The 22,223-nt window shown below is 41.5% G+C and overlaps 1 protein-coding gene across 1 annotated transcript in view; it reads right to left on the bottom strand.

Annotated features, from left to right (window-relative positions):
• LRP1B (LDL receptor related protein 1B) overlaps positions 1-22,223 on the bottom strand; it is a 3,812,342-nt gene that overhangs the window by 149,900 nt on the left and 3,640,219 nt on the right. The window contains exons 83-84 of the mRNA XM_078683424.1: positions 12,787-12,912; positions 11,345-11,509 (exon numbers count right to left, since the gene is read on the bottom strand). Coding sequence (XP_078539550.1) covers positions 11,345-11,509; positions 12,787-12,912 — 291 coding nt within the window. The remainder of the gene's footprint in view (positions 1-11,344; positions 11,510-12,786; positions 12,913-22,223) is intronic.

Here is a 22,223-nt window from a genome sequence, read left to right on the forward strand (position 1 = left end):
TTAGGCATGAACTAAGCGTCGAAACATGTTGACTTCAGCAGTGGTAGGAGGGAAGTCTTGAGGAGCCTCATTTTCTCAGAAGACATTTCCCATCCTTTTCTTACTTTTAATCCTGATAGGGGTACCAAGCAATGTTTAATAAAGCAACTTTTTCAGTTGGTACCCTAAATCAGTTTTAATCACTTCCTTGTACTGCACTTTTTGTCGCACTATCAGTTTCAGCCACAGGGTGTTTTGCACAGCTTTTCACCACATTCTGTATAATGTGTTGTATGTGTTGAAATGATTTGGTTGTACGTCTTGTAGTGTGGAATTTTTATTTTTCCCCCTCCCTTATGCTCCGCCTGGATGTGGCTACACCAGGGCATTTTGTAGCAGGCCGATTATGAAGCATGTCACATACTTCGGTATGTGAGTGAGGGCAGTTTTTCCCAAATAGAGAAATTTGTCTGATTTGTGTTGTCGTGTACTCTACCACCCCTTTTGTGCGTACATTTGAATTCGTTTGGGGGCCTGGGGTGGTAGAGTCTAAACATTAACGGCCCTCTCCCCTTCTTCATGATGAGTATCTCTAGGACATCATTACACATACGGTAAAGTGAGTACAAACAATACCAATTAATACTGTTTCTTCCTGTGCATGTTAATTTAGCTCTTAGAAGCAAATTTTGTGGTGTGTTTCTCATTGGGCCTATCTTCACCCACAACTGCATGTGAGCATTTGGTATTATAGTGGGGATCTGAAGTAGTTTGTTTCATAAAAAATCTCAAAGGCATTATAAAATGATAGTCAGATTGAAAAATATAGATACTGTAGAAAATAAAGTGGTAAAGATACAAATGGATATGAGGCAATCTACTGACAGATTTAGGATTAAAAACAGTTAAATTCAGCCCATACACAAATACGACAAAGAGGTAGTGTTGAAAAATGGCCCTCTCTGAAGGGTCACCTCAGACCTTTTGCCTTCCTCCTCCCCATTTTGCTGAGCTCTTTTTGTTGGCTTTAGGACTCTGAGCACATTACCACTGCTAATCAGTGCTAAAGTGCATATGCTTCTCCCCTAAACATTGTGGCATTTGTGTTTACCTGACTGTCTCAACAGGTAATATTTGAAACACTATTTATCAACCTTAAATATATTACGAAAAGGGAGACAAAGAAGGGAAAAAAAGGTGGTGAAATATCAATATCTGTATTTGGTCTTGTGGCAGGACAACATTAATTCAAACTGCAATATATTTCCTCAATGCAAGTGTAATCAAAAGAGTGCGCACATAGTGCTCGCAATAGGGTAAACAGTGCAAATGAGACACCTGGTAAGTTGACAGTGAAAAAGGCATGATAAAAATTAGTACATGAGCAATTAGACTACACTGTATTGGAAGCATGTTAGGAGCCAAGTGAGCCATAAGTACTCTGTATTTTGTAAATATTGTTTCAACTTGTCTCGTTTCAGGTCATCGTGATGACACGATTGAACGTATCATTTCAAATTGCTGCAGAAATAGAGGGGGAGAGGGAATCCAGGAAGGGGTAATGGACTGATGGGCAGTATAGGGAACAATTGTGTGAGGGGTGCAATCCAGAAGCACATCTGTGATGAATCTTGGGACCTAGCAGCCTAGTCTGTGTGAATAGAGGCACCCTGAAAATCATGAGTAGTAAGTCCAAATGAGGTGCATAGCAGTAGGACCCACAGGGTCTCCTGAAACAAGGAGGACAAGTGAGAAGGAGGCTCAAATATATGGGAAAGGAAGGCTCTGTGGTGGGTGCGAGAACCTACCAAGGTATGGCAAGAACCAACATGACTACAATGAACTGGAAAAGGCTTTAGCATAGTGTAAACTTCTAGAAGTCAGTCAGGATGGGGAAATGACATCAAGGGGGCAATCATCCCAAAGTACAAAGACTAAAATTGAGAGTGGGTAAAGGATTACAAAATTCTAGCCAACTCTACTACATATTTACATCAAAAAGGAGAAAAGGAGAGTTTAGTCTACGGTAGGTTATATACCCCCACTTCTTCCCAGCTTCCATTCACCCTAATTAGTTTTTCAAATTTAAAACCTTTCCTTTTTTGTCGGGAGAATGTCAGATCACAGTCCGTTAAACGAGGATGAATACATTAAGAAGATTCTAGAAGGGACCTCACTTTTTTCTGACCCTGCAGAACCAACACAACCAGCTGGTACAAGTCTTATGGAACAGCTTGAAAGATATAGGAAGAAATATACCAAATTACAACTGATGATTTGAATGTTGACAGAATACCTAAACGCAGACACCATACCTACAGGTCTCTAGGTCAGAAATATCCCGGGGGATTTATGATCAAAAATACATATTTTCATCCATATTGGAACTACCTGTCCCAGGCCCTGGATATTGCTTGGCATGGATACAGCTATTGAACAGTCCAAAATACTATTGGAAGAGATAACAGACATTGAGAAACAGATATCTGAAGCAAGCAAAATAACAAAAGCTAATAGTTTACTTGAAAAAATTGGCAAGACTATAACCAAATTTACTCATATAGGACAAGATAAAAAATCAAATAAAGTCAGACAAGGTATACATTACTACACATTCGAAAATAAATATCTGTACTTTAACAAAGACTTTTACAGTAGGAGAAATTTCCAGAACACAAATTTCTGGGGCTGATTTAACAAACAAAAGAATTGGATGATGTTCACTGACTCATCAGCAGAAGTATTCGATAGTTTGGACGCAGGTGAAGGGACTAGCTCGAAAAATACAAACCAGAAACCCAATTTTTGAGGGGGAGGCCATCATAGACCCACCCAACAAGGTAGAGGCAGAGGTCAAGTATAATGGTATTTCACTACACCAGGTGAATTACCATTTGGGGAACCAATGAATGACAACTCTGAACTTATTTCACACTGCCCCAATGCCACTCAAACCATCTCCATTTTTAATCTCTCTACACATAACTTATCATCTGCGAAAATGTCATTACTAACCAGAGGCTTATAATTTGTTCTGACAATCCACCGAAATTTTTGGGAGTTACAGACTGATATTTTCAGATTCTTTCAAAAGATCAGACAACATGTATTTTTCCAAGAGAATCCTTGTTCCTCCACTAATACATATACAGATTTTGGACCCCGTCTACCATCTCCCCTCCCAATTCTCCATTTCACCAGAAGTACACACCTTCGAAAAAACTAGTTGTAAAATAAATCTTGGATCTGGAACAACAGAGGGCTTTTGTGCCATAGAGTATATCCTTGTAGAGAAAAAGGCTTTAACAGAACTTAAATCAAATAACACACTAATTGTCAAACCGGCCGATAAAGGTGTTGGAATTGCTCCACAGGATGTGGATCATTACAAAAGTGATGTTGTTAGACTGAAGATTACATGAAACTCATATGCAACCCCACAAAGGAACCGCAGACCACAATTTCCCCTATTACTAAAAAAGGCTGTGAAGCAGGGTACATCATAGGGCTAGGTATCCATGCTGGTCTTTAAAGATAGCCTTAGACCCTCCTCCAAAATAAGTGTTTTTAAGCAGGGTACATCACCAAGAATTAATATCTTTTTTAAATACCAGAAATCCCAGGATGATTTACAAACATATAAAATACATAAGAATAAAGAAACTCCGCTGGTTAGACCAATTATTTTGGGCTGTGGATCAATATTTGATCCTGTTGGCGAATACATTGATTTTTTTGTTAAAGATTTTCTACCGATCCCTAAACGTTATGTCAGAGACATTACTGACATGAGAAACCAAATTGAATACATGCTCTTTGACAAGACAAGCTGCCGTTTTGTGTACTTTGGACATTAAATCCTTATACACAAACATAACTCAGTGTGATGGAATAAATGTCATTAGACAGACCATAGACAGAAGGGAACAGCCCCAATCATTTCCGACTGAATTAATTCTGGAACTGCATCAACTGTCACTCACTAAAACCTTTTTCTTCTTTTTGACAGCCATATTTGTTTCCATTCTCATTTTAGACAATATTAGAACTACCATCATTGTTTCAGAACACAATCCATTTAATAACAATATACTAATACGGAAAATATATATTGATGGTATATTTTTAGTTTGGACAAGAGCAGAGAATGGACTCAATGCATATATCACATGGCTTAACTCTAATTGTAAAGGACCTAAATTAACTTTCCAATTTAGTAATGAGGAGATTTCATTCATGGGCCTGCTGATAAGACACAATGAAGAAGAGCTGTATACAACATTGTACCGTAAACCCACTGAATGCAACACACTTTTAGTGTACTCTACCCACCAACTAAGGGCATTACATGACACCCTCCCGTACTCTCAGGACATGAAGAAATTGTTTTTTCAAACATGATTTTTTTAGAGAAGCAGAGACTCTGAAAAATAATATACTTGCAAGGGGTTATCCACTTAAAGTGATAACCAGATCCATAAATAGGGTGTGGTATACCCCATGTGAGACATTACTCACCCCTAGACGTAAGAATACTATGGATAGATTGGTGTGTGTAACCACATTCTCACCAATTTCAAATCAACTAAAGAAAATCATTACATACAATTGGCACACTTCAAACATTGGTGAATTGCCCATGGAATTACCTTCATTCGACTTAAAAAAGAATAAGAATATAGAGAAATAATTGGTCAGGGCATGTCTTTTACCGTCTACAACTCATCATACTTTATATGACTATTGGGACTTTCCACCTCTGATTGGCATTATAAGTGTAGGGATTTTAATGTATGTGACTATACTGTTGAATCTAAAGAATTTGTACAAATTAATGCAAGAACTACTCTCACACAGTTTTCCAAACGTAATACCCAGAATGTATTTTATGCAATCACTTGGCCCTGTCACATGATTTATGTTGGCAAACGGCACAAAAGATATGAGTATGCCAACACAGGAGCCACCTGAAATCGCTCAGATGCAAGATGGTGAATACGCCATCCATGGAATATTTTGAGACACTGGACATACTGAAAATGACATTCAATGGCACGTGATTGCTGTCATAAAGGCACCATCTGACGGATGAAATATGGCAACAATTATTAATAAAATGTCATTCAAATGGATTCAGAAAACTGACAGTTTCCGTAGTGGAGCGAACAGGATGAATGTTTGACAGCCTGATCTAAATCATGTTTCCCAATACTCCCTAAACTCATATGACCAATCAGTACTTTATAAACACGTGTTTTGTAAATAGGATTGCAAATCATATGTCGATATCTGATATGAGTTTGCACTACAAATTGATGCCCCTTCCTTCATTGGGTAGTTTACTGTATATTATACCAGCTGTATGTTTATACTTGTGTCACATGGTGTATTTGATTATACATCACCATTTTCACATCAATTCAAGATGCTCAATAAATATGTTTTAAATGCAGTGATTTCTTGGAGTTGGCGACAATGTCGACGTTTCGGTCTCATTGGCTTCAGTGCATTAGACCATCATCAGGACACAAGATTTGATGCCAGAGATATAACCTTCTATGGTAATCACAAGGAACAAAATTTATTGGCCTTGGGTTAGCAAGCTGAGATGGCAGCGCAGAAATGAGAATAAGCTTGTGGTTACAGATACATAAGTTATCTGCATAAGTAGACCAACAAAAGGTCTTCTGGTGTTCTTAGTAGAGTTGAAAAACACTTCCACTTTCTAGTTTGATGGTGGATTCAATTGAGCAGCGCAGTAATGTAGCTTCAAGGATACCCAGTGTACCATATTTATTGAGCATTTGATAATATTGGTTTTTGTCATGTTTAGGAGCTGACGTCTGGTTATGAACTGTGTGTTCAAATTTATTTGTACATCTCTTCCATAACGTTTTTGCTGACATTTACTGTACTGTACCCTTTTCTATGTTTGCTCAGATACATTTCTCCCTTTGACTAGGAGTTTCTGTGTGCGTTGTTGTTTTTTCCCCTTTTTGTGCTTAGTTATTTACACATACTGTTTTTGGTTGCCATATAGGACACCGTGGAGTCTGATGATTTTGCACTGACTCACAAGTTATTTTTGAATTACTATTAACTCCCTTGTAGACATTTTCCTACTTGATCAAATTTCATTGCCCAAGTCTACAAGGGTTTATTGGGTTTGCCAAATCCATTACAGGTGTGAGAATTAGGCATTTGCTAATTATCAAACTGAATTTTCTGTAATAATCACATGCCATTTGCTATGGTAAAAATGTGATATTTTTTCCATTGCTGATTTAACCTACTCATAAATTTGCTGCAATTCTATCCAGCATCTAATAGGGTATACATGTTTGTGAAAATGACAAGGTATCCTCTTGGAGTATGATGTCCCCTATTAAGGAATTTGCATTAGTTTATAACGAGTTACACACATTCAGTGCAACATTTATAAACAGATATAACAGATGAATAATTGGACATAGTGCATTGCTTCAGCAATGTCCTTTCTGAAGAAAAATATCATGCATACATTCATGTATTTAGATGGTGCAGCCATGTATCTGGCAGCCTAAGTGAGTGTACAAAATGTCTCTCATGTGACAGCTACCTCATGTTGTGGCACAACAACTGAGTAATAGACTCTCTTCTTTGCACTGAATTTCCACAAAGAAGCAACCTGCGCTACCTACTCCATAATTCATTCTATTAGTTGTGCGACAGAAGCAAAACAAATTATGTATCCCAGATTTCTCTGCAACATATTCTTCACAAGGGAATGCGCGAAACCAAATGGGGCTGGTACACATAACAACTATTTCTATTGGCTGCCTGTCAACATACTCATTTTGCCTCCCTGGCATTGTCAAGGGCAATGATGGAAATCGCGTAATGCCCTTCGCAGCTCTTCGACATCTTTTTAAAATCTGGTTTGCTTGGTAACATCTAATGTTTTAATCATAATATCGTAAACGAGTCTCCTAATTAACATGTGACATTTTCCAATTTCAATTATTGTAGTTCAATCCTACTGTCATAAATGTATGAATTTTAATTAAATGTAATTAAAATCTAGTTATAGAGTGCTCATAGAGGAATTTTTCAAAAGGTTCAATTGTAAATAAACTAACAATTAATACATTCACAGTATGCTGTTGGGATTTGTTTAACAAATGAACATTTCACTACATAATGAGATTCTAATACTTGCAAATATTTAACATGCTCATTTAGATCAAGGTAAAGTAATTTGAACCATGATTGTATAGTTTACCATATGATTAATAACTAGGTCAGAGAATAACAAATGAATAGTCATCCAATTTATTGTGCATAATGTTTTTTTAACATAAAAAAGACTATTAACTAGATACAGCATAAAAACATAGCAAAAAGAATAATGATATAGCAACAAATTTCGACAGTCGTATTTCTCTAATATCATTGAAGTTGTTTTAAAGAAAGGGTTTATTCTATGTATTTATTAAAGTCTATGGAAGTGGATTAGTGTTCAAGTATCTCTAAAAGTGAGAACAAAGGTGGTAACAGGTCAAAGCTTTAGACTAATCTGGTTATGAAGGAACCTTGTGTTCAAGACTATAAACATATACAGTGGCATAAATTAGACCAGCAATCAATAGATATTTTCGCACACATTCTTACTATTTCAGCATTTTAATCATGTAATTAGGTTACCAATAGAGATGCACTCCTTATTCTGGTGCATGTCTCTTTGCAGAGACAACTTTTTTGCTTTAATAAGTTCTACATATTGTTGTGGTTTGAGATCCACAAGTAGGTCATACAAATCCCATGAAACTCCTGACATGAATTGCATACTGTATTGTCACTACCCAGCAGAAGTAAAATGAGTACTGTCAAATGACACCCCCTAGATGTGGAACTGTCTGGGGGCACTAGCATGTCTTGTAATAACTCCATTATTAACAGTCAGGTTCTGTCCTCCTTTAATTAAGCAATTGTTTTCTGACTAAAAAGCAAAAGCAAACTACGTAGTTTTGTATGATGTTAGGCTTTATTTCCTACTTGCGAAACGCATTAAGAATTTCGAGAAACATGTTAATATCCATTTATGCAACTTTTTGGAAATAAGTACTGCCTTGAACACATTTCAGTCCAGCTTTTGGCCTCTCCACAGCATAGAATGAGGTTGTTCCTATTAGACAACTTAAGATATCAGAATGACCAGAACGGGTTTCCAGCCCTGGTCCTACTGAACCCATCACAGGCCTTTGACAATGTCTCCTACTAACATTGGTTAAGAATCTGAATCAGTTGGGAGTTCCTTTTAAGGTCCTAAACTTGGTTGCCTAGTATCTTAAAGATCAAGCTCAAGAAGTCCAAGTTTCACCGTATAGGTCATAATTAAACTCTTTTGTGTAGAGCAAAAAACAACAACCATATACTTGTATCTCCATTTATACAAAACAGTTGTAATAAAAAAAATTGATCATGAATATTTGTAATTAAATGAGAAACGTGTTGTTCATAAAGCATGTTTTTTCAAATCACACATATATGATACATTGAGTTTAGGATACCTCCAATCTCAACACATTTGCACATATTTTACAAAAACTAAAAAAAATCCACTGTCTGTTTGTTACACAATTAGTGTTTCTTATTTGAACACATTAATCATTTCCACTCTAGTGGCTACTGGAAAACAGTTGTGTACCTATTTATTAGAAATATGTTAACCTGAATAACAACAAGCAAAGTTAAACATATAAATACATAATAGTAACTATCTTGCCTAGTCTCCTGTTATTCTACGTTCATAAAACACTTATTAAGGATATTTTTCAGGTTTGGTGGAGGCGCACATGAACAAAGTCCAAAACAAACGATGATTGTATGTAAAAATATTTCTTCTTTATTTATTCAAATTTGTAGAAAAATTCATTAGTAAAATCACAAAAAAGAGATCAGCCAACGCTTTTCACTCCCATGCGGGGAGTTTCCTCAGGGCAGTGTAAACACAATCGGATTCCAAGAGTAGAGATTCTATCGATGTATATGCACGGATAAGAGGCACAGTCAGTATTCACCGTCGGCTTCAAAACTTCTCTTAATATTCAGGATTCACGTATCAACAGAGTCACTGCCAGCTAGTTCAATAATCGAATCCTAAGGCTGAATCGGCTTTACAAAAAGATGCACGTGGACACGTAATGGACCTCCTTATGCTATTCAGGATTCACGTGTCCAAAATATGGTGATCGCCAGGTAATTCAATGGTCCACTCCCAAGACTAAATTTGCTTAGGAGAAAGTAACTCCTGGCTTCCGGGACAATCGACGCCGGACGGTACAGCACGCGAACGAACGGTCCGGATTCAGAGACCATGCTCGTGTTCAAATTGAGGAACTACTACATTTCCTCCTATTTGCCAGGAGGTAGGGCGGCACTCAATACTACAGGCCATATCATGTCCACCTACGATAAGAGGTCTACTGCGTGATCACGAGTTTCTTTTTCCTAAGCGAATTTAGTCTTGGGAGTGGACCATTGAATTACCTGACGATCACCATATTTTGGACACGTGAATCCTGAATAGCATAAGGAGGTCCATTACGTGTCCACGTGCATCTTTTTGTAAAGCCGATTCAGCCTTAGGATTCGATTATTGAACTAGCTGGCGGTGACTCTATTGATACGTGAATCCTGAATATTAAGAGAAGTTTTGAAGCCGACGGTGAATACTGACAGTCCCTCTTATCCTTGCATATACATCGATAGATTCTCTACTCTGGGAATCCGATTGTGTTTACACTGCCCTGAGGAAGCTCCCCGCATGGGAGTGAAACGCGTTGGCTGATCTCTTTTTTGTGATTTTACTAATGAATTTTTCTGCAAATTTGAATAAATATCGAAGAAATATTTTTATATACAATCATCGTTTGTTTTGGACTTTGTTCATGTGCGCCCCCACCAAACCTGAAAAGTACTCTTTGATCTGGAATCACAGCGACGGCACTCAGCAGCTGACGTCGGGGATAAGGATATGTTTATAACTGTTTTCTATTGGATTGTTTTCTGGCAGATATTGGTTGGAAACCTTACAGAAAAAGATCTCCTCTTCGTCACTGAATGTAAAATGCCTGTTTTGTACATTACCACTTTTTAGATCAAGACAAGATGGCACTTGTGGACATCAAACTAAATTAATTATTACCTATAAAGACTCCATCATGCTTGTCCTCACCTTCAGCACCTTTCCTAGCTCCGAGATCTACAAGGCTTAGTTCTAAAAAAATTAGAAAACTTAAACTTTTGGAATTCGCTGGGGATTCCAGATGCACTCCTGGAAACCAGGATAGGGCCTGGAAATCTGCAAGGGGCACAGGTTTATTTTGTGAACTTCAAGTTTCTCACACACGTCATGAAACATTTTTAGATGCATAAATATAAGACATGTGCATGTATGTATGTATTAATAGCTCGCAAAATTACATTTATACTTTAAACATATATTTTCTCCTCTGTGTATGGAAAATATTATTCCCTATGGAGAAACCTGTTCCACATAGAACCACTCAAATTTTGGTTGTGTTCGTAAAGCCTCTCATACTAGCTACAGATTTACTACCCTCACTCTCAGAAGTAAATCTCTGTCCAAATCCAGAATGTGAATGTGTTTACATATGTCTCTGTATGCCCTCTGACTCATAGGTTTAATGAGTATATGTGTAATTTCCAATTGTTTCTTTCCTGGGATACACACTATTTGTGTGTCCACGTTATCCTTTCTCAGAAATCATTCTGTGAGTATATATATGATAATAAAAGTTCAATTTACACTCATAATATGTCTTTGAAAAAATACAGCTAAAGTGTGCATATGGCTTTGAGACTCAGGACTCTGCATCTGTATAAAGAAGGACTAGGCTCAGATCACAAGTGAGGTAGAAGAGCATAAGGTGTTTGCCGAGTCCTATAAATACCCAACCTTCTGAGTTGCCACTAGGAAATAGGTAGAGAATAGGGAATTTAGTGACTACTGCAATCACTCCTCAATGTGCAGTAATTACCGGACATTTTTCCTCTCAATAAATATTGTCAGGATTGACCTGTGGAAAATTGAAAGAATGTAGTTTATCACAATTGGTAATTACTCTGAATTGCATTCGATGTGAAATAGGTGTTTGCACACGGTTCTGTTTTTAAGTCCACTTTTTTGTTGTGACCAAAGTGTTTCCCTTACGTTCTGTTGTTTTAATTATTGGCAGAAAAACTCCGAGCTCTGATTGTTTTAAAAAGGAAAAGTGATTTTCTCTCAGGAAGTTAAACATCCAAACAAGCATCTGGAAGAAAAACGGTTAAATATGCTTTTTTTCTATTTTTTTTAGCTTACCTAGAGCTGATGCTGCGCAAGTGCCTCCATTGCGACAGTAGCTGCTGCAGTGGTTGATTTCACATCTTTCTCCGGAATAACTAGGCCAGCAGTGGCATCTAAATTCACCCTTCTCATTCATAAGGCACCGGCCTCCATTTTCACAGGTCAGTTTACATGAATCGTCTGCATCAAAATGAAACACAAAGAGGTTGCTTTCTGGCCTACCGAAGAACTCGATTTCAATCACTCACATTGGACTAATCAATGATGACTTGTTCTCACTCACAGCCACAGCAGTGCAAAGCTCTACACTGTGGACGGGGAACATCACGCTTTAATAGCGGGCAGCTAAATTAACTTGCTGCTGATAACAAGAAAAAAGAAACAGCGCTGTTCTCAAGGTATTTTTGAGTATTGGAGAAATGTTTGAAGTACATATGATTAAACTAAGTGTTTACATATGTATCAAAACCTGTAGATAAAAAAAAAACACTTAGATAGTTTCCGCTTCAATATACATACTGGTTAATATTAGATTTATAAAAATATAAAACATTTGGGTAAATTAAGTCATGTGATGCAAACTCGATGTGATGTTGAAATTTGAAAAGGGGTATTGCTCACCGATGAAAGTGCATCTTTGTATGGAAAGAAGGTCATGGTGTTTTTGCAAACTTAAATAAATATATATATATATATATATATATATATATATATATATATATATATATATATATATATATATATATATATATATATATATGTATGTATCCATACAGCAAACTTTCTCCTTCCGAACCTCCGGTGACCCCTGAAGGGTGGCGAACACGCCGGCGGAGTCAACCGGCAAGTAAATCCTTGATTAGTGTCCAAAATAATGTACGCTCTCAGGACAAAGGGACAGTCTCCAGTATTTAGTCAAAGTGTTGTTTTAATCCACAACGCGTTTCGCCATAACGATGGCTTGATCACGCGATCAAGCCATCGTTATGCTCTCCCACCACAGTATAATTGAAGCTTTTGGGCAGGGTACCTGGGAATTTTGAAATTCAGGGCTTTGTGCGCTAGAACGGCAATCTTTAGCTGAATTTGCACTTCATAAGGCAACAATAGGTCCTCTGAAACAGATACATGAACTTGTGGGACAGAATATTGTTTATAATCAGGAATAAATAATCCCTTTTTTCTTACTGCCATATACCAGGGATTTTTTTTTGTGTGTGCATCTTACCTCCATGTACTATGCGAAGTAAACCAATAAATGCTCTGGAGCTGTTTGGACTATGATTGGTCGCGCAAGTAATTGGCTAAAAGTCACTATAGGTGTTATGGGTTCTGAGGAATCAAGGTAAGTGTTTTAGGTACACAACTATTGGCAAGTAATGCAGAGGATAGACAGCATACGGTTAAATGTACAAAGAGGTAATTGCTGTTGAAACAAACAAATATAGCACACAAACCTGCGAGAACAGAGTCACTGCAGCTGTCATTTATTAATGATTTTCCTTCTGGACACGCACATATTGCACCAGCCGGATTCAGAAGACAGATGAATTCACACTTGATATCTTGACAAGGGTTGGATACTGTTTAGGAAAGAAAAGAAAATACAAGCAATAATGCAACACTTGAAGCCAATATGTATTTGGTGTTATTACTTTCTGAGAAGAGAGAGATAAGTGAAAATAACTTTTGAACAATGCGTCAGAATGCACTCTTTATACGGAAAATGATATTAACCCCTTCGCTGCGGGGGTAATGCCCCCACGGTCGGTGCGGGGGGCAGTGGGGGTGAACACGGCGCCGCAGTACTCGTGACGAGCCCAGCTCGTCACGAGTCAAAGTGGAGCTTTGCTCATGATGAGCTGGGCTCGTCACGACTCCGCCCACTGATTAATTTGCCCGCACAGGCGGGGAATTAATCCCGTGTGGGCGGAGCGCAGCCGTTATGACAAGCCCAGCTCGTCATGAGCACAGCTACACTGTGACTCATGACGAGCTGGGCTCGTCATGAGCACCGTAGGAATTAAAGCAGTTTAAAACACTAACATGCATTTTTTAAATGATCATCATTCCTCGTTTATAGCCATGCTTGATATCAAAAGACATTAAACATGATTAAAATATTTATTGAATTTGACAATGTATTAAAATCACATTTCATACACTGGACCTTTGAAAAACGATAAAAACGGCACTGCACACACAAAGGAAGTGAGGCTGAAAGAAAGTAATTGGTATGAAGTGCATTATCTGTGAGGTTGAGGCTTAACAATGTTGCGTTTTATTAAAAGGTTATCAAAAGGGCAGGAGATTGAGTGAGTGAAAGTATTTAATGAATTAGACCAAGGGGAAAAAAGTGGGAAGACATGGAGAAAAGTGGAGAGGAACTGCAGCAAGAAACAGAGCTAGGAAAGCAAGAAAAAGAAACACACTCAATCCTATAACAATACAGAAGTGGCGTAACTAGCCCTTGTGCTGCCTGTGGCGGTCACTGCTTTTGCCGCCTGTGGCAGCTGCGTGGACCAATGGAGGGTAGGGGCGTGCTGGCGGTTTCAGTGTTGGCAGGTGCATGAAAGAGTGGGTGGTGGAGGCCGCCGCCCCCAAAACTCTTGACGCAAGGGCTGGACCACCCCCTTGCTACACCACTGTAATTGACGTACAAAGTGCATTTGTGATTCCAAAGCCTGGTATTTGCAATCTAACATCATTTATGGCCTTAAAACCCCACCTCTCAATATACAAAAGGTACTACACATAAGACTTTCTGATTTACAAAGTATCATTGAGGCACTTTTCAAATCCCAAAAAGCAGTGACTGAGAAAGGGATGTCCCACTCCTCAATGTTATTCATAATATGTAACAAGGAATTGAAACCGCAAGTGCAGTCACACAAAATTCACGGTTTGCTAACACCCAACATAAGGTGGTAACCTATTTTCAAACAGGAACCTGTTTCCTTGGGCAAGTTTCCCTCTCTTCAGTTATAACTTGTAAATTGTGGTGAACAGCGATGCTATTCCAACCATACCTACTCTTTTATGGCAGCCCTATATGCCTTAAAGCATGGGTACTCAGAAACATTTGCATGGGGGCCACAAAGTACTATCTGTAGCATACCCGAGGGCCGCATTCATGCCAACAATGCAAGGGTCAGGGACATAAAAGGTGGGCATAGGGGGACGCAAAGCAGATTCATGATGTGGACAACAAACCAACCTTCATATGACATCTACTTCTAATGTAAAACGTGAGAGGGAAAGTGATACTCAACTGGTGGCTGAATACAAAATATCAAATCAGAAAACCTGGTATCAGTCCTGGCTTCCCCACTTGGGGGGTGAACCACCATAAAAGGACTGGCGGAAAGGGACACTGTAATCCCTATGGCTGTGCCTGAGCAGGTACCACCCTTATTGTAGGCTTTACGGCACCTCCAACGCACCGACGGGCTCCTTGATCTATTCAGAAGTGCAGCAAATGGTCCCTCCGCCCGATGCCTCCACCTGCCACATCGTAATACGGTGGGCGGACCACAGGGGCAGATGTCGGTGGGTCTGACACCAACAATTGAACGGTATTGGACCCAACGACAACATAGTCAGGCTCTATGAAACCAAGTAATTGTCAGCTTGGACTATACAAAGGCGTAGGTAATTTTACATGAACACAATTTCCATTGCCTTGCTTGCATCAACCTTATTGGCAAGAATTCATCTAGCTCATTTTTTAATTTAAATTTACTTCCTCTCTCAATACAGTCTAATATTTTCAAACGTTCAATCAGCCCACATCCGTCACAATCAACTAACTTGTGAAAATAAAATTCCACTTTAGTTTTGTTTAACCAGAATCAAATTCTCTATGTGGATTTAATTTATAAGCTGGATTGGTGGGCTCCTGTTAGGAGAATACTGGTTTAACAGTCCATTTTAAACTAAGAAAAACTGAAGTTAAAGAGATACCATTATTGTTGTTTATTTACTAAAACCGTACCAGTTATAATGTATGTAGATGCAGATAACATATTGGTCAAGAAAAAGCAACTTTGAGCTAATGAACACATATTAATTTATTTATTTGGTATTTTTATAAAGCACATTGTGCATCACATTCGCTTCCTGCAAGGCTTAGCATTTCAGCAAAAGGGCAATATTTGGCTTTTAAAACAAAAGGTTTAAAACCCCTCGTCAGCTCCCTTGGACTGACCACTTTCTGGTCCCTTTTCAATGTTTTTATCAGACCGCTAGGACTATGGACAATGGGAAAGGATATTTTATGAAACGCAAATGGAGACAATTCTCCAAAGAAAACTTTATAGGCGCCATCCAGAAAGCACAATCAATAAGTGCCCCAGATAGTGATCAGGCGAACAAGGAACTTAACCTACTTGTAACCGCCACTCTGGATGAGCTAGCCCCCATGTGTAAGGGTAAAGTCAGAGAAGGCAGACAACGCACTGCCCCATGGTTCACTACCGAACTCCAGCAAATTAAATCTAAATGCAAAAAGCTAGAAAGGAGCTGGAGAAGGAACCCGAGTGAGCAAGCAAAAAACAGCTATAGCTCAGCACACCGGAGCTATCAGTATGCGGTGCGTAGAGCAAAAGCCAAACATTTTCAGACTCGTATTGAGGATGCCGAGAGCTCCTCGCGAGAACTGTTTAAAATATATAAAGAAATATCTCTGGTCTCTAGCTCCAATACCCCCTCAAAGACCTCCAAGGAGGGATGCAATAAAGTCGCTGACTTTTTCTCTAGTAAAGTTAAAAAGATTTATGCTTCCTTTTCTCTATTACCAGATAAGGGTACAGATTTCAGAGCAGACAACTCTTGACAGCCCCGGATTCCTCACTACTAATGTTCGAGGTTCCCGCAGCTGACAAGCTAATAAAGATCTGTCGAAGTGTGAAGTCCGGCTCCCCTAATGATCCGGCTCCGGCCTGGGTCATATCAGAGGGCCTGACAGCCTTGGAACCTCACATTAGACACGTCCTACATACCTCCTTTTCCACTCAACAAGTCCCTAGGGAGTGGAAGAAGGCCATAGTACTGCCAATAAGGAAAAAACCCAATGTCAGCTTGGAGTTACTAGAAAATCTTAGACCCATTTCCTTATTGCCGTACGTGGCGAAGGTGGCCGAGAAGGTGGTTAACGCTCAGCTCACGGAGCACCTGGAAAAATGGAATTTACTCCATCCCTCTCAATCAGGATTTAGGGCGGGCTACTCTACGGAGTCGGCCCTCCTAAGAGCCACTGAGACTTTAAGAGCGGGGGCAGATGCTGGACATACAATGGCCCTGATCATGCTCGACCTAAGCGCGGCTTTTGACACCGTAGCGCACTCCATCCTGCTACGGTGTCTGAACGAAGCTGGGGTTGTTGGTCCTGCACTGGGCTGGCTGCAATCATTCCTTACGGAGAGATGTTTCCAGGTACAACAGGGGACCTGCCGCTCAGTGGAGATGTCACTAGACCAGGGAGTGCCTCAGGGCTCAGCTCCGAGCCCCACTCTTTTTAACCTATACATGGCCTCTCTGGCGAAAGTTGTACACTCTTTTGGGGTGGAATTAGTGTCGTACGCTGACGACACTCAGCTGCTGATCTCCCTATCGCAGAGCACCTCCAACACCCCTAAAAATTTTAAATCCTGTATGCAGGCATTAGCAGAGTGGATGGATGCCCACTGCTTAAAACTCAATGGCTCTAAAACAGAGGTGCTGGTGGTAGGGGGAAAAAGCGAAAAATGGTCGGATGAGTGGTGGCCTTCATGTCTGGGCCCTACCCCCATACCATGTCAGGAGGCCAAGAATTTAGGAATTTGGATGAATCCCTCTCTCTCTTATGAAGGCCACATAAGGCGCCTCGTGGGCAAATGCTTTGGAGTTCTAAAGACCCTAAACAAAACCTTAGACCTCCTCCCTTTATCGGCCAGAAGGACACTAACGCAGGCACTGGTGACCTCGCGGTTAGATTACGGCAACATTCTGTTCCTTGGGGCAACCGAGGGCAGCATAGGTCGTCTACAAGTCATACAGAACTCCGCCGCCAGACTGGTGTTAAGAAGACCCAGGAGAGCCAGCTCGAAATTGGCGCTGGATGCGCTTCATTGGCTGCCTGTGAAGAAGCGTGTGCTATTTAAGTGCCTCCTCTTCTGCCACCATATTGTCTGGGACAAGTCACCGACATACCTGAAGGATCTAGTCAGCCGCTATGAACCTACTAGGACCCTCCGTTCAGAGGGTACTGGACTGTTGACAGTCCCCAGGATTAGGAAGGCTAGAATGGGTGGACGTTCCTTCGCGCTCCAAGCAGCTCAAAATTGGAACAAACTCCCTCCTGTGTTGAGGCTGGAGAGCAATGAATTGCGGTTTAGGGCTCTGCTCAAAACACATCTTTATACTGCATAGAGTCTGGGTTTTCTATGCTGCTTCATTGGTAGCTTAGCGCGGGGACACGCCGTGATGGCGTTACTGAGCGCTCTATAAGCTCTTTATTATTATTATTATTATTATAAATTAATCAATGGTATAAAAGAAACATTAGCATATGATATAATGTTTCAGAGTTTAAAATTATTGTTGTTTGTGAGCTTCAGCTTTACTGATTCCAGCCGTTTGAATCTAACCTGGAGATAAATACTGTCAGAAATATTCTCTACATGGCAGTCAAAAATACGGACAGCAGCATCCATCCGTCCATGAATTTGGCAGCGAAACAAATAACACTAGGGGGGAAATTAATCACTGGGCAGAGAAAACACAGCTCAGCAAAACTATACATGCTATTAATAGGGCGGGACCCGGCAGAGTAATCTACTTCCGCCTCATGAAGCAAAAAGCGCGGACTCACGTCTGGGCATACCCGTCCCACTTGGGGTGACAACAGCAAAAACAACAATTGATGGACAAAATGCAGAACAATGTCGTACATTCGCCCCAGTACAGAGATCTGAGCCTAAATCCATAGTTTTTTTGCTCACCATGCATTCCAGTTTGGACCCAGCCATATGCAAATCAGTCTTGACCCTGTGCCCAATAAGAGCAGTCCAGTCCGAACTGCCAGGCCAGGTCCTCCCTGGACTGGAAACAAGCATCCTAGGACCAGTTTCGGGCTTTAAGCCCTCGTCAGCCAGGATAGCTTGACTCCAGTGGCATGGAGAGCATGGGACCCATGTCTGGGCATACCCGTCCCACTCGGGCTGACAAATGCAAAAACAACAATTGATGGACAGAAAGCAGAACAATGTCATACAACCACCCTAGAACAGAGATCCGGGCCTAAATCCATCATTGTTTTGCTCACCATGAGTGAGAAAATGCCATCTTTCTTGCATGGTATGCCCCCACTTTTTGCGGAATTGCTGATGTACTTTCACTGAGTGTGCCCTGGGCTTCTGCCAATTAGGTGCCAGGGCATGTGTTCCTTACCTAAAACCGTATTGAAGCCTCAACCCAATTGGTATCTCTGGCCACATGTCAGGCCCTGGTAAATGGTACCCTAGGTACCCAGGGCACTGTGACCAGAGAAGGCCCCTAAGGGCTGCAGCACTTATTGTGCCACCATCAGAGGCCCTGTGCCCTGACACACACACACTGCCTTTGCAGGCTGAGTGTCTGAGTGCAGAACAAACCAAAGAGTCGACATGGCACACATCTCTGTGTGCCATGCCCACAAAACACTGCACTGGCAAACCTCAGTCACCCCTCTAGCTGGGTGCCCTATGCCAGTGGTGTGGGTACAGGTGCATGACCCCGGTACCCCTACAGTACCCAGGTCCATTCCTGGGCACTGTAAGTGCAGTGCTGCCATTAAGAGTATATGGTGCTGGTAGGTCGTCATAATGAACTCCATAGCACCATGATGGCTACACTGAAGACTGAAAAGTTTGGTATCAAACTTCTCAGCACACTAAATCCACACTGATGCCAGTGTGGGATTAATGTAAAGTGCATGACAGAGGGCAATTTAGAGTTGCCCCCTGAAACTAACCCTGAGAGGCTGCTTAGGCTGTCACCCAGCAGACATGTTGCTGGACCCCTGGGTAGAGAGCCATCCGCTCTCGTGGGTCTGCAACAATGCACATCCTGGGGTGAGGTGCTAGGCCTCCTCCCCCAGGATTGGCAGGGGAAGCTTCAAAGGCATGCCACCTTTATGAGCTTCTCCAGGCCACTTGCTGTAATCAGCATTTGGCCCCCACCGGTTCTGACAAACCACTCTGGCGAGAAGACAGGCGGGAAAACTAAAGTGAGGAAAGGGGGTGTGCCAGCCTCTGCCAACCCCACCCCTCAGGTGGGGGAGGTGATGTAAAGCACAACTCAGGGCTCTCGCCATCTTGAGGTTGGGGAGCCCTACCCAATCAGAGCTAGGCTCCTGCCCTCCTTCCACTGGAGAGTGGCAGGATAGGGGGTGTCCTCACCCCAGGAAAGGGACCCATTTCTTCCTGTCCTTTCCCTACCTGTAATGCCTCTAAATTTAGTATTTAGGGACAACCTGAACCTTCCTTCCTCAGATCCAGATTCCGAAACTACAAAGAAGAACAAGAAGAAAGAAGACCTGTGGTGCAGCTGCTAACAAGAGGACAACACCAACTGACTTGACCCCAGCCTTACCGGCCTGTTGACCCTCGAACCTGCTCCTGCTAAATCCTGGCATCTACTGTGGTCAGCAACATTGAAAAACCCAGAGGACCTGACTGCCTTGCTCATTCAAAGACTGGGACTCCCACGAGCAGTGGTTCTGCTAAAAAATCTACAACCCCTGGTGCCAGCCAGGAACAGCGAATCCAGCACACTCTGCACCCGCCGAGCCCGGCCCGTGCCTGAGTGGACAAAGACCACGAGGACGTTCCCCCGGCGACTGTAACCCATTATCCAGCACCCAAGGACCCTCCTCGATGCTCCTGACAACGCCTGCAGCCTCACAACAAGGGACCCCTCCAACCGCAACTAGCAGAGGGTAAGAGTTCCAGACACCAAAAGACACCCCTGCACCCAACGCCCCACGGCCCCCTGTGCCAAACTCCGGGGTGTCTACCTAACCTACAGCTTCCCAACTTACCTCTCAAAGAGGTGGTCACACCTAAAGAATCTCCGTCTCTGAGCTTGCAGCCTTTGTTCCTCTTGCAGCTTTCCCATTGAAATCCATTGGGCTCCCGAAAGCCCAAAAGCACCCTGCACTCAGCCGCCCGAGTGCCACTGACAGTGCAGCAACTGTCCTATTCTACTTCCCCACTGACCCTGTGTAAGTGACCTGGAGCTCAGCTCCCACAGCTACATGGTCTGCCTGCTGGTAGCCACCAACCAAAGGCCCCCTACCCGCCATAGGCTAACATTTGGCCTACTCTCTCTACACCGACTGCCCCTGCTCAGTGTTATAATTGTATTTAAATTGTGTTGCATATTGCAACAACTGTATCTATTGCATTGAAAAGCCTATTGCTATTTGAAAGTATTCAACTGTAGCATCTCATTGTGAGAAAGTATTTTTATACCTACTTGTGGTTCTAAAATAAAACAACAATATATTTTTATATACAAAACAGTTGGCCTAGAGTTTAGTTCTTGAGTGTGTGAGACCATTTGCTGACTGAGTGTGTACAACACATGCTTAACACTGTCCTCTGATACTGCCTTACTGCTCGAACATGCTACCACTTTAGAGAGTAAGGTTATATCTAACTTTATCCTCTGCCAAACCTCTGGGGACTGTATACTCTGTGCACACTTTACCTTACTTTATTGCAGTATATACAGAGCCACTTTCTTACACCATGCCATTCCACTTTGGACCCAGCCATATGCAAATCAGTCTTGACCCTGTGCCCAATGGGAACAGTCCAGCCCGAACTGCCAGGCAAGGTCTTCCCTGGACTGGAAACAAGTATCTTAGGACTGGTTTCAGGCTTTTAGCCCTCATCAGCCAGGATAGCTTGACTCCAGTGGCATGGGGAGCACTGGACCCACGTCTGGGCATACCCGTTCCACTCTGGGTGACAAATGCAAAAACAATTGAACGACAGAATGCAGAACAATGTTGTATGTTCACCCCAGTACAGAGATCTGGGCCTAAATCCATTGTTGTTTTGCTCACCATGCCATTCCAGTTTGGACCCAGCCATATGCAAATCAGTCTTGACCCTGCAATGTTTAAAGTATTTGTGCAACACTTCAAACAGCAAAACAGTGAATACACACAAAAAGGATCCCACAACAGAGTTAAGAAAACTAAGTAATTTTAAATAAATAGAACAAGACCAAAATGACAAAAATCCAATTAGTAGAACCGGAGATATTACATTAGAACGTTTTTAGTAAAAATAGGCATAAAGCACCAACTGTGGATATTGGTCATGCTGGTCCGGGACAAAGTCACAAGTTCATGCCGATCGTAATGGCTACAGGGTCCCAGTTAGGCTTGTGAACAAAGTGCTTCAATCCTGGCTTGCAAAGCGTTGTGAGGATCTGCATGCAAGATGCATCATGCAGCTAAAGCAATGCATTGATTCCAAGTTGCTTCAAGACTGTGGTGCGAGTTTCTGTTCTGTCATCATCGAAGATGCCATTGACAAGAGCTTGTGATGCAAATTATGGAGTCGAAGATATGTTGCACAGTCAGAGGTATGAGTGAGTTCCGAGGAGCGGGGAGGCTGCGCTGTGTAGTAAGGTTGCTGTCGAAGAGAGATGCGAAGGCCTGTGCCAAGGATGCATCACATAACGGCAGTTCCAAATGCAATGTGGGCTGTGGTGACGATGATGATCTTTGCACAGGTCCCATTGAAACAGCAGTGGAGATGCATAAGTTCTGCTCAGAGTTGTGCCACACAGCAGAGTAGATGCTTCAGTTCCACTGGATCCACAGAGGCTGGCAAAGCACTTTAAGCCCACCTCCAAGTGA

Source organism: Lissotriton helveticus, chromosome 3_1, assembly GCF_964261635.1.
Source record: "Lissotriton helveticus chromosome 3_1, aLisHel1.1, whole genome shotgun sequence".
Classification (NCBI taxonomy): Eukaryota; Metazoa; Chordata; class Amphibia; order Caudata; family Salamandridae; genus Lissotriton; species Lissotriton helveticus.